At 52.7% G+C, this 12,768-nt stretch overlaps 1 protein-coding gene across 7 annotated transcripts; it reads right to left on the minus strand.

Moving 5' to 3' along the window:
* Positions 1-641: 641 nt before the first annotated feature.
* Positions 642-12,768, minus strand: FAM214B (family with sequence similarity 214 member B). Of its 7 annotated transcripts, none has more exons than XM_008695170.2 (10): positions 12,643-12,762; positions 4,895-4,986; positions 4,669-4,812; positions 3,439-4,408; positions 3,201-3,259; positions 2,905-3,010; positions 2,621-2,779; positions 2,337-2,405; positions 2,077-2,252; positions 642-1,936 (listed from the first exon to the last, which is right to left on the minus strand). In XM_008695170.2, the coding sequence occupies exons 4-10, from the start codon at positions 4,330-4,332 to the stop codon at positions 1,783-1,785; spliced, it is 1,617 nt and encodes a 538-aa protein (XP_008693392.1). In that variant the 5' UTR covers positions 4,333-4,408; positions 4,669-4,812; positions 4,895-4,986; positions 12,643-12,762; the 3' UTR covers positions 642-1,782. The 7 variants fall into 7 exon arrangements, with proteins under 7 accessions (XP_008693392.1, XP_040487492.1, XP_008693393.1 ...); XM_040631558.1 differs by having other exon boundaries at positions 4,887-4,986; XM_008695171.2 differs by lacking the exon at positions 12,643-12,762 and adding an exon at positions 7,608-7,851.

Genomic DNA, 12,768 nt, shown 5'->3' on the forward strand with positions numbered 1-12,768 from the left:
GCTCTTTGCCACGGTTGCCATAGTGACATTGTCAGGTAGTCCTGCTGCGTTGTACGCAGCCCTCCCACTAGGGACTGACCCCATTCCCGTTGCCATGGTGACTGGGCCTAACAATGCCCAGTGATTGGACTGAGATTTCCCGTTCCCCTCTTTTCCCAAAGCACCATAGCTTTTTCTACCTCTTTCGACCTCTTCCCAGTCAAAGTCTATAAGGCCTAGTCCCATTGCAGAGTCCAGCACACAGCCCCTACATTCAGCCTTCTCTGGATCATGTCACTCTGCACACATCCCTGATGCTCTGGCACATCTTTTAAGAGACTTGCATAATCACTCTCATTTTACATTTCAGGGCACTTAAGTTCAAGAGGGGCTAAAATCAGTTAACAATAGAACCAATATAGGAATGCAGGCCTACATTCAGAGAATTCAGCTTTTGTGGCTGAACCTTCCCCACCACCCCAACCCATTTATCTGGAAAGAGCAAGACCAGATCCTAAGAATCATTAAGGGCCTTGCCTAAGATTTCATGGCCTTGGGCCTCAGGCCTCCTCTTTGGGAGAACAGGCAGAGTCTGAGCTCCAGTTAGGCCTTCCATCCCCATTTCCATACACTCCCCAACAGAAAAACTAGGGTTTAGCTCAAGTTTCCAAACAAGAATTTATTCTTTCTTCTGTTTTTTTTTTTTTTCTTGAAAAAAGTACCAGGTACAGTTTTTTCTTTTTTTCCTTTTTTTTCTTTTTGTTCAAGTTTCAAGCAATTGCTTGTTCCCCTCAGCCCAGCCCCAGGAGTTAGAGCTAAGGCTGGGTCAGAGTCTGGTGTGGGGAGTGGGACAGGTGGGAATCACATGACTGAGTGTGAGGGGTGCCCCTCACCCCAGCTGAGGTAGGTGGGTCAGAGTCTGGCCAGGTGAGAGGAGACACCTCGGTCCTTGGCCCTGACTCTGCCCCCTGAACACCTTCCTCAGTCAGGACCCCAAAGCAAGGAGACACAGGCAGGAGGAGAAGGACAAGTGGAATCTGGAGACTTAGAAGTGGGGGGGGGGAGTTAACCAGTGTGTGTGTATGCATGCAATCTCTCTTTCTCACACACACCACACAAATATAAGCTTGTATGTGCAAACACGTGTGCACATACATACACACACACACACGCACACACACAAAGTTGGCTTTCAGAGAAGGGTCAGAGGGTAGGGGAAGTGAAAGGTATAGGGAAGGACAGGGGAAGCTGAGTCTTTGGCTAGTGACTCAGTCCTTCTGGGATAACCTCTCTGCCCTCAGCTGAGGAAAAACAGTTCTTCCCCAACCCCCACATCAGCTTCTTCAACTCCTGAGCTTGGAGCAATATCTGAGAGTGGGAATGGAGGAGGGGCAATGCCAATTATCAGGTTTGGGAGGTTACCAAGGCAATCCAATTTGAATAAATTATAAATTAAAAATAAATAAAATAATAAGTGGCCCCTGCCCAGGACAGGGAGGCAACGCTGGCATAACTTGCCTGGGAACTTGGGACAACCTCAGGGTAGCTCCGGTGTCTTCCCACTACCTAAGCTGGCCTGGGAAGTCCAAGGGGGTAGGGAGGCACGTGGAGTACCCAGAGTAGAGCAGAGTGTGGTAAGGATCAGAAGCTTTAAACACCCAAATAATCAATTTGGGCATGAGCATGGTGAGGGCTTTAATTCAAGCCTGAAGGGTCTTTCGCCACCTTTCCACGTATTTGCTCTGTCCAGGATGGAGCAGGATGGGCTGGTACTTGGCCCACATGGGTTCAGGGCACTGACAATCAGGGCAAAGGTGAATAACGTGGATTGTGAGGGGACTCAGTCACTGCCTGCAGTTCGTAGGGGAGCCCTGTGTCCAGTTCCAGGCTCCGGCGGGAAAAAAGCAGGCGGATGTCTCCATGCAGGCTTAAGCGGCCTGAGCGGGAGCTCCGGAACCTGGGGGAGGACAGTGTGATCAAAGAAAGAATCCAGACAGTAGAGAAGCCAGGAGGGATCTTATTCGGGGAAGAGACAACCTGGGGTGGGGAAAATCCTTTCCCTGGGCCTTCCTAACCGCCCTGGGGCCCTGTCCTTACCTGAGGTGCAGCAAGTAGCAGAGGAGGCGGCAGGTGGGGCTAGCATTTCCCTCCTCGCCCACGGGCACCAGAAAGAGGCGATGGCGCAGGAAGGTCATATGGGCAGCAGGCATGTCCGAGAAGTCAAAAGTCACGAGGAACATCTTCACCACAGTCTGGTTGGGGTTAAATAAGGTCTGGGGGTAGGACAGAACAAAGTTGGTAGGGTCTAGGGGCTGTTTTCCTCTCCCTACTCCCACTCCCCCTCAGGGAAAACTTACCACTTGGATGGTGCCCACCTTGGGCACGCTGTAACCCTTCCTCCCCAGGGGGTTCAGGTCCACGACACCCTAGGAAGACCATAGAGCCATCAGCTAAGGTGGGGTCTTTGAATACTCTTCCATCTCCTTAATCTTTCACTCTGGGCCTGGCCCATGCCCCACACAAGAGTTCTCCCCACCTGGCCCTGAACCCTCTCCTTAGGGGAGAATACCTAAAGAATCCCTCCTGCCACCAACCCCTCATCCTCCTCACAAGCTAACTTAGAGCTGAGGTCAGGTCATACCAGGAAGGGGGCCGGGGCATTTTGCTCAGAAACATCAAAGAAGGTGACAGTGACAGGCAGCGTGACATGCTGGGGGCAGTAGGATCCACTAGCTCCAATCTCTGCCGTGAAGCCCTCAATGTGGCCAGATGGTGCAAAGCGTCCTCGCAGCAATGATTCCTGGGGTGGAGATGGGGAAAGCATATTATGAGACAGACGCCGGCTGCTTTCTTTACCCATCCAAGCCACATTCCACCATCTCACTTCCCCCAAGGCCCCCAATCACAGAATCCAAGGGGAACTACCTCAAAGTTGCCCAACAGGGTACGGCTGACGGCAGGGGTAGGAACAGGGGAGGCACTGGGGGGGCTCAGCAGGCCTGGCCCCTTCCGGAGGCTTCGAAGGGAGCTCCTGGTAGGGGAGGGGACACACAGTGTGTTGGCTTAAAGCATTCTGGTATGCTTACTCATGTCCTTGGGCTCACCCTTTGCCACTATCTAGGGCTCCTGCCCTGGGGTCCCCTATCCTGATGTTGGAAAAAGAATTACAGACTTTTGCCCCATCTGAAGGGACAGAGCAATGGGAGAAGCTGATCACTCACAGCTTCAGGCGACGGGCACCTTTCAGCCTCCGCCCCATGGGACTGCAGTCTGTTGGGTCCTATGGAGAGGAAAGATTACAAAAAGAGATTGGGTGAAGGTCAAGTATGTTTGTGAGCAGGAGCTCATTACAAGCTCACATAGGAATATCCACACACACCCCCGCCCCCCAGCCCAGGCCTTCACCTTTTCTCACACACATATCTACTTAAGAATAGACCATCTCCTCTCCTGGCTTACCAGCACAGGCTCCTTGGGCCCAGGCAGCAGATGGCTCCAGAAGGGTGTGGCTTTGGCATCAGAACTGTTGGCAGCAGGAGGGTGGCCCACGGTTCCCCGGCGCCTCCGAGGGGCTGGCCCCTCATCCTCAGAGCTGACATCCAGGGCTTCTCCAGCAGGAAGCAGCCTTCGCTTGGTGGGGCAGGGGCCTGGAGGTCCAGGGCCAGGGGGTGTGTGCTCGGGACTATGCCCATTGGCAGTGCCAGGGGACTCCCTAGGCCAAGGGCTGCCCCCGTTGCCCACCCCAGCCACTGGGCTCTTACCCCCTATTTGTGCAAGACTGTGCAAATCAGTGTCAAATGTGTGCAGCTGACCCAGAGGGGCTGGCCCTGGGGAATCCCCCAGGGACCCCTGTCCCCCTGGATCTGGGGAAGCCCAGTCTCTGGTGTGCAAACTATTGCAGGAAGCATTTGATGGGGGACAGGGGGGACTCTGGGCCCCTGAAGTCCAAGGCGAGGTGGAGCTACCTCCCTGTTCCACAACGCAGAGGCCATGATGGCAGAAATGCTGGCTGGTCACACCCAGTCCCAGCCCCAGTCCCTCTGGGCCTAATAGCCTCACAGTAGATGGTTCTTCAGGGGGTAGTCCCTCTCTGGACCCCAGCCCAGGGCCTCTCTTCAGCTCCCTGGGAACCTCAGTGGGCGGGGCCGGCCGTTTCAGGGCCCTATGAGGCTCGGAGGCACCAGCTGGAGGGGAAAAGATGGATACCTGGTAAACCCCAGGGGATGTCGCCCCCCCTGCTGGGCTGTAGCCCATGAGCAGGCCACCCTGGAGGGCCCCCTGCCTGACTGCAGGCTGCGAAGGGCCAGCCTCTGGTTCTGAGGATGGAGACGGCTCCGCCTGCACGTGGCGCATGAAGCCCCCCCTTGGGTCAGGGGGGCCCCCCCACACAGCCTTTATGCTGGGCCTGGGCTGGGGGGCCTGGGGACATCTGTGCAAGAGAAGAGAAGAAAAGGTGGTCAGAGGAATCAATGAGTCTTCTCCCTTCCACCTGAGTTTCAGATCCTCCCCCAGCCTGAAGAGGTAGCCTTATGGAGCTCCTGGGGGTGAAGGTGTCCAAATCCCCAGAAAGATTAATGGAATATTAATCCCATTAATAACAGAGACCAGTCCAAGAACTTCTAAGAGGGTACCATGATTACTTCGGGTTTCTTACTGGACCTGCTTCCCCTCCCTTTCCCTAGCACTCACCCCGATGAAGAGGCCTTAAGCCTAGCTGTGTGTTCCCTCTTCCTGACTGATGCCTTGCTCTCCTAGCTTGCAGTCTGGTCCATTCCCGCTGCACTGGCAAGGTGACTGCCACCATTCCGTGCAGCTCCTGGGCTCAGCCGGACCCTGAGGAAAGAAGAACAGACATAAGCCAGGATCCCTGGAGCCGGTGGTAAGGCTCCTCTCCAAATGTGGGTTACCAGAGTACCCTCCAGGATATCCTTCTTCCATATGAAAAGCTCTTCAGAAACGGATGGCACGGTCTTGGGATCCAGCGCCCAGAGGGCAGAGCTGGGCTACCTAAGGAGTCAGAGAGAGGCAGGTCTCCGTTCAATGTAATAATGATGTGAGAAGTAAGTTGTGGCAGGATGACCAGTTATCAGGGCCATGAGCAAAGGGGCTTTTTGCCCTGAATGTGAGGGGGGATGCAACACCCCAGGATCCAAGCGATCATGCCTCCCGAGAGTTGGTCAGGATAAGAATTCAGCCCTCCTAGTCAGGGCCACCGAGTTGTATAACTCCTTCCCATAAGTCTATCTCCAAAGGGATAGTGCTACCCCAAATCCCTAAGGGCAGAGGTCTTGCAGAAACTCACACCCCACTAGCATTCCTCAGAGTATACAAACCTCAGGTCAGCTCAAAGGTAGCCCTTTGGACTTAAACTCCCAATTGCCCCCAGCAGTCTATCCCTTTAACAGGCCGCAACAAATCTAATCAAAAACAAGTGGGGGGGATGGAAGAGGCACTGCCAGAAGGCACTTTCCAGGACCTACCCTCCCCCTAGGCCCTGCACACTAGAGATAAGGCAGGGGCAGTCAGACAGCTGGAAGCAACTAGGACTACCTCTCCACTTCGCCACAACATGTTCCACAAACAAAAATCCAAACCACTGTTTTTCTGCCAGGGCACAAGATGGTCTTTACTGACTAGTTCGCCCCCAGGAACCCACACTGGGTGAGGGCAATGTCAAATTAAAGGCCATCTTCCTTTTTGTGGAAGGAAATACTGCCTCCAGAATCAAGCTTCTCTTTTGAGCAGTAGCCTGTGCTGCCTGCCATCCACAATGTCTTTTCCCCTTCAAGGAATGTCCCCTGTATGTCTACCTAAGCCCTGTCCTTACTCCTTGGCTAGCCCAAATGCCATTCCCTCCAGAAAGCCTATTCTGGCCACCCTAAACCATAAATCTCTCCCTCTCTCCTCTGAGACTCCACCTAAGGCAGTCTCACTATCTACTGTACCCCAGTGACAGTTTTGCTTGCTCTTGTAGGTAAGACATCTCCTAGACAGGAGTGCCTGGGTGGCCCAGTCAGTTAAGCGGCTGACTTGGTTTCCGCTCAGGTCGTGATCTCAGTGTCATGAGATGGAGCCCGTCTGTGGGCTCCACACTCAATGTGTAGTCCGCTTGAGATTCTCTCTCCCTCTCCCTCTGCCCCTCCCACCTGTGCTCTCTCGATCTCTAAAATAAATAAATAAATCTTAAAAATAAAAAATAAAAGAAATCTCCTAGACAGACCACGGGGTTCTTGAGAATAGGTCTGTGCTCTGTCCCTCCACCAAACTCCAAGTATAGGGATTAAGCACATAGCAGCATACTTTAAAAAGTAGAACGGAAGCCCCAGAGATCTCAGCATTGTTCCTGGCAATGCAGAGAAAAACTCCCAGAATGAGAGAAGCAGAGAGATTACTTGTATAGACAGGGTCAGCAACAAAAGAGGTGGAAGTGGGGGGCAGGGAGAAAGGGAGAGAGTTGCACCCCAGAGACTGAAAAGCTTTCCTACACCAAGTTCCCATCATTGCACCCAACCCTACCATATTTCACCACGTTCTCAGTAGAAGTGAGACCACTAAGAAAATTCTGGTTCCCTGTGGTGGCTCGGGTACCTGGAAAGGGCAGAACTCCAATGACAGCACTGTAAGAGGTACAACCTGTATTCATCTCTACCCCTCCTTTCCTCTACCCAAGCCATACAGATTCAGAAAGGGCCTTTCCCTTAGCACTTCACCCCCTGGTCATCCAAGTTGGCCTCTTCAGTCCTTGCCTTGGGGAAGCCAGATGATGACATGATTCCCTACTTGACCCCAGCATGCCTGGCATCTGCTCATTCTCCCAAAGCCCTCTCAGTTCCTGCTTTCTCAATGAGAAGCTCTAAGACTCACTTCCCTGCTACCCAGCCTGTCTGGCTCTAGACCATGGCTTCAAGCTGACTCATGGGGCAGGACTGTGGAGGAGGGGGGCAGGGTAGGGCAAACCTCACTCTGTGCAGGGGGTGGGCAGAAGCTGGCATCAAACAGCTGTGCCAGGCTCTGGCTGGCAAGGACTACAGTTCCCAACATGCCCAGCGAGCAAGGCCAGCAAAAACAACAAGTCCCAGAATACCATGGTTCTGTACCTCAGACACCTGCTAGGCCTGGGAGGTGGGGTAGGTGGGTGTTGGTATAGGTACAAGCTACCAGGCTCACTCTCCCCTTCCCTTCAGTATTAAAGATATCCATTTCTACACTGATCAAGGAGGGTGACAGGAAGGAGAATTCCTCTCCATGTGCTTTCTACCCTCATCCTGTTCAGAGAGAACTGCCAGCTGCTCTGCATTTTGTCCCTATACATGTCCACACAAGCTAGGGCAGCTACTCCCATGGACCACCACTGTGAGTACGAAGGTCAACCTCTGGTCTCTCACCAACCCCTTGACCACTGGCCTAAAACCTCTACCCTCAGTGGAGAAGGAGCAGATGTCAGCACCTCCTCCAAACTGAGCCCGGCAGACTCACCCCTTCTCCTGGACTCTGTTCTGGACGATTCCCCCACCCCCTGCTTAGTCTCCCAGGTCCATTCTCACCCCTTTCCTCCCCAGAGCCTGGGACAGGCCCCATTCCCTACTGGAGCTTCGGAGATTTGCTCTTTCCCCCTAGCACACACTCACCCCGCTCTTAAATTGGCTCCGCCGCGGCGGCCGCTGCTCCGGGCCCTTCCGTCCCGTCCCGGTCCCTCCCCTCGAATCCTGGGTCCTCCCCGCCACGGGCCCCCAACCCAGACAAAGGGTGGCTCAGGCAGAGCCCTGCTTTGCTAGGCTGTTCTCTGTTCAGCTTCGTGCAACACTAGCGGGCTCTGGAGCCCGCAGCCCCCCAACCACTGCCGCACCCCTCCCCGCGACTGTCCCTCCCCTTGGCCGCCCCGGCTCCGCGCTGCCGACTCCGCTGCCCCTCTGACTCACAGGCCATTTCCTACCAGCTGATGGGGCCGCCCGCCCCGCCCAATGCCCCAACACCCCCGCCGCTGCGAACGCGGCCGCCACGCCCCCCTAAGACCACGCCCTCCATGGGCAGCTATCATGCTGATTGGCCCAGAGGAGTCCAGCCTCTCCACGACCTCAAGAGTGAGGCACGCCCCCTCCAAGAGACGCACGCCCATTGGTCCAAAAGGGGGCAGGCCTACCCGGGACCACCCCGCCCATCCCTTAACCCTTCATCTGCCGGAATCCAAAGGAGCTCCCTGCCCTGCCATTTAACCCTTTCAAAGGCTTAGGCCTCCTACTTCTCACCTCCGCCCTTCCTCTTCCGACGGTGTTTAATAGGACGCCCTAGGGCTTTCATAGACACGGTTCGACAATCTCCAAAGTCAGCCTGCTCTTCCCACACCAAACCCCAAATATCCCCACTCCCATTCATCTCTCCCTTCCTTGCAAACCAGAGCTTCAGAAACCAGAGGACTGTTGAAATCTAGAAAGCTTCCTTCATGTCAGAGCAGATGAAATAGTCCAGTAGTGGGACCTTATCTCCTTCCATCGAGAAATGGTATTCTTTCTTTCCTTACTCTACATTGACGCTCTTTTGCTTTCATTAGAGGGCCCCCAAGGACTCCTGAGATAGGGATATATTTTAATTCAGGGACCTACACACCCCTTTTGGTTTCTCTGAACTAACTACCATTCTGAGATCAGGCTGTTTCATCCCTTCTACCGGTACTCTCTCTTCATAGGAGACAGAGCACCCAGAGGAAGTGGGATAGGAAGGCTTCTGCCTTTAGTGGGGGAGATGTGCCCAACTCTTGCGATGAAGCTCACTCCCATGACTCACAGCTCCCTCGAAACTCTCCACCCTCCCCCTGAGTCACTGGGCTCCAGGCTCAGGCCAGAATGTGCCAAATTAAGTGGCAGCAGAATCAGCATTCTTAATTCCTGTCCTCCTATTCTTTAAATGACCAGGATGGAAACCTCTGCAAGGATGGGGCATTAAAAGATACTTTTTAGAGGGGCTGCTTTAGGGGCAAGCTAAGAAAATACGTAGCCCTGACTACCTTTCCCTCTGCACTTGTTGACAAGTCAGTTTCCAAACTTAGGAAGCTTTTTCCGTCAGTCTTCCAGAGAAGCAAGCAAATACCAGAGTCAAAAGAGGAAAGACTCGGGCCATATGCGCCCCAATGTTCATAGCAGCAATGTCCACAATAGCTAAATCGTGAAAGGAGCCGAGATGCCCTTCAACAGATGACTGGATTAAGAAGTTGTGGTCCATATATACGATGGAATATTACTCAGCTATCAGAAAGAACGAGTTCTCAACATTTGCTACAACATGGACGTCACTGGAGGAGATAATGCTAAGTGAAATAAGTCAAGCAGAGAAAGACAACTATCATATGATTTCTCTCATCTATGGAACATAAGAACTAGGATGATCAGTAGGGGAAGAAAGGGATAAAGAAAGGGGGGGTAATCAGAAGGGGGAATGAAACATGAGAGACTATGGACTATGAGAAACAAACTGAGGACTTCAGAGGGGAGGGGGGTGGGGGAATGGGATAGACCGGTGATGGGTAGTAAAGAGGGCACGTATTGCATGGTGCACTGGGTGTTATACAGAACTAATGAATCATTGAGCCTTACATTGGAAACCGGGGATGTACTGTATGGTGACTAACATAATATAATAAAAAATCATTAAAAAAAAAATAAAATAAAATAAAAAATAAAAAGAGGAAAGGCATGCACGGAAAAAAAAAAAAAGAGGAAAGACTCAGGACACTAGCCTGGATCAGTCAGCAGAACATGGGACTCTTGATCTTGGGGTTGTGAGTTCAAACCCCACGCTGGGTGTAGGGATTACTTAAAAATAAAATCTTAAATCAACAACAACAAAAAACAAAGAGGGAAGACTCGAACTAACTGGAGAACTGGCTGTGCCTCCAGAAGAGGGGGAGTCCATTCTTCCATAGTTCAGAGCCCACAGAAGGCCCAAGGTCCTTGTTTCTACCTTGCCTGTGCTGCAGGCCCCAAAGGCCCTGAGGTTGTCAGTAGACAGTAAAAAAAGGCTCCCCTCCCCCTACTTCCTCCTTGTGCCCTAGACTTAGAAAGAAAAAGTAAGTAACCTTTCCCCTAAGCTCCCTTCTCCTCACCTCAGACCAGGAGAAAAACCCTGAAAAAAAATCCAGTTGCCATGGACTGACTTGTTCATTGGTTCCCTAATGGCAAGGAACAGGACTCTGGCAATTTTCAAAATCCTGAACAAAATGGCAGAGTACCAAATTAAGAACCTACTTGCCTTAGTAAAAGTTTACTAGGAAGACAAATAGACACAGAACACTATAGGAAATTAACAGTCCCTTGGTGATGCCACAGAACAAGCAGTAAGTTCTGTTTTACTGCCACTAACATAGGCCCAGGCCTTAGTTACTTGCAAAGGTCAGGGGGGCAATAGTTCAGTGGGAAGGATCAAAGATGTTCTAGGCCTCCAGGTGCCCTAGGAAAGCAGCATGGTGCAATCAAGACGCCTTACCTAGCTGCCCCAAACTCTTACCCTCCTTTTTTTTTTTTTTTTTACAGCAGTTATCACCACCTGGCCTCCTCTGCCACACACACACACACACAATTTCTTTCTCCCCGTGTTAGAATGGAAGCTCTGTGAGAGCAGCAATGTTGCTTTGTTCACGCTAGTATTCCCAGAATCAATATCAGTGCCTGGCACATAATAAGCACTCAATAAACATTGGCTGAAAGAAATGATGAGCCCTGGACTGAGTGAACAGCAATCAGAAGACCTGGGTCCTAATTCCTGCTCTTTCACTATGAGACCTAGAGAAAGTCACAGTCTCTGGCTGTAAAGTTTCAACTCTTTAAGGTGAGGGGTTTGTATAGATGTCGGCCACTGAGGGCCTCTGCAACTCTGGCCTTATATTGCTATGATTCTAATAGCTATTGTTCACGCAAATCCATTTTCAGAGAATGGTCCCAAATGTCTGAACGCCCTCCTCCACATAGTGAAGCAGAGAGGCTATATACTCCAGCCTCAGCACAGCAAACTGATGCCCTTTCTCTTCACGCCCCACCCACTCACACAAATGCCTCAGTCCTGAGGAAGCTGGAGTGTTTGCCCTAGGCCTGCCTCTCTGAGAGACAGTCTGGGAAGCTGTGTTGCCATAGCAATCAGCTCCTCCTCAAAAGCCTTCAGCCTGCCCTCCCTTACCCCACCCTACCCCACGGCTTTGTCTAGTCTCAGCACCCCCTCCCTCCCCAGCCAGTCACAGCTAGAAGGAGGTTGGCTAGGGGCCCCTTTCAGTAACACTGTCACACTCATCCAGCCCCTGTGTGGAAGGCAGGCCTTTTTTCACCCTCTCCCAGCTAGCCCAGGGGCAAATAGGACTTTGGTACTATATCAAGGCCCCTCAGGGAACTTGAGGAGCTCCTTGGAGGACTAGGCCCTAGTCCCTTTCTGACCATCCGCTTCCAAGCCAGGAGTGTGGGAGCCATTCTCTCTTCCTCTTCCAGCTGAGGCTGGATCATACCCTTTCTGGAGTTCAGCCTGCCATAGTAGCCTATCTCTCAAAATATACATCAAAGACTCAGTAATTTTCACCCTTCCTACAGAAGCCCATTTTTTAGGATCCTAGGGTTCCCCACTGGGGAGAAGGAAAAGGGTGGGAAAAATAAGTCTGTGGCAAGTGGTAAAAAAACTACCAGTCACTTGTGGGGGCTGTTGGGAGAGATCTTGGTAGGAGTAGGGTGAGGTCTGGGCCTTGCTGTTGGTAACTAGGGTCTGTGGCCATTGAGCACAAAGTTCCGGGCAGGGTACAGCTCCTAAACCGGCAAGTCCCAGGCCAGGCCCCAGGGCGAGGAAGGAAGTGGGAAATGAGCACACCCAGAGCATAGGGCAGGGCAAAGTGGGGGAGGGGGAAGACAGGGACCAAGGCAAGCTTCTGGGAGGAACAGGAACTAGAATGGGGGTTAACAGGAACACCAGCTGGGGTAAGAAACTCCAGTCTCAGCCAGACAGATCCAAAGCCAGACTAAGGAGACAGCCACAGAAGACCTAGTAGCACGTGGGGCCTGATCTTCCCTAAGAATGGTCAGACCTGAAGGTGTTATTAGGAGCCAAGGAGCCAGGAGCACTACGGACTGGCTTCTTTAACCCACCAATTCCATCATGCCATTCCTAGAACACAGTACACAAGCCTCTTTCTGAGTTTCTATAAAGCCCCAAGTCTTTCTCAAAGGACTAGGGGTTCTTCCCCCCTCAGTTGGGGCCTACAACCCTTTCCCCTCACACAGTGCCCACAACCCCATCCCTTCTTTCTGTACACAGTCCCTCTGTCCCTCCATCTCTCCCACACTCTGGACCACCAGCTCTTCTCCATCATACAGCACCTGCTTTCCCCAAAGCAACTTCAGATCCCCTCCCCCTCAAGTATAGCCAGCCTCCAACCCTCCACATCAGACAGAGACCTAGCCCCCTCACACAGTACCTCTAGCCTGCGCAAAGCACTCCCGTCTCTCCCCCACAAGGGCCCCTGGAGAATGCACCTGCTTACCCACACGTTGAGCCCCCAAGTCCTCCCCCAACTCTGTCTTCCTCCCCCCCACAGCAGTCCTCAGATTCTCTCCTACTCTAACGTGCCCCCACCTCCTCATGTTTGCCCAAGCGCACCCCCATCCTAGTCCCTTCTTTCACGCGCACCCCACCCCACACCTGTAGTTCCGTGAGTCCCGTTGCACCTGAGGAGGTAGTGGGTTGGGGCAGTTACAGAAAGGCCCTAGCAGCAGCCTCGGCCTGCAAACCTCATCCCTTCTGTCCGAGCCCCGCCCCCGCAACGCC

The sequence above is a fragment of the Ursus maritimus genome, unplaced genomic scaffold (assembly GCF_017311325.1).
Source record: "Ursus maritimus isolate PB19 unplaced genomic scaffold, ASM1731132v1 scaffold_17, whole genome shotgun sequence".
Classification (NCBI taxonomy): Eukaryota; Metazoa; Chordata; class Mammalia; order Carnivora; family Ursidae; genus Ursus; species Ursus maritimus.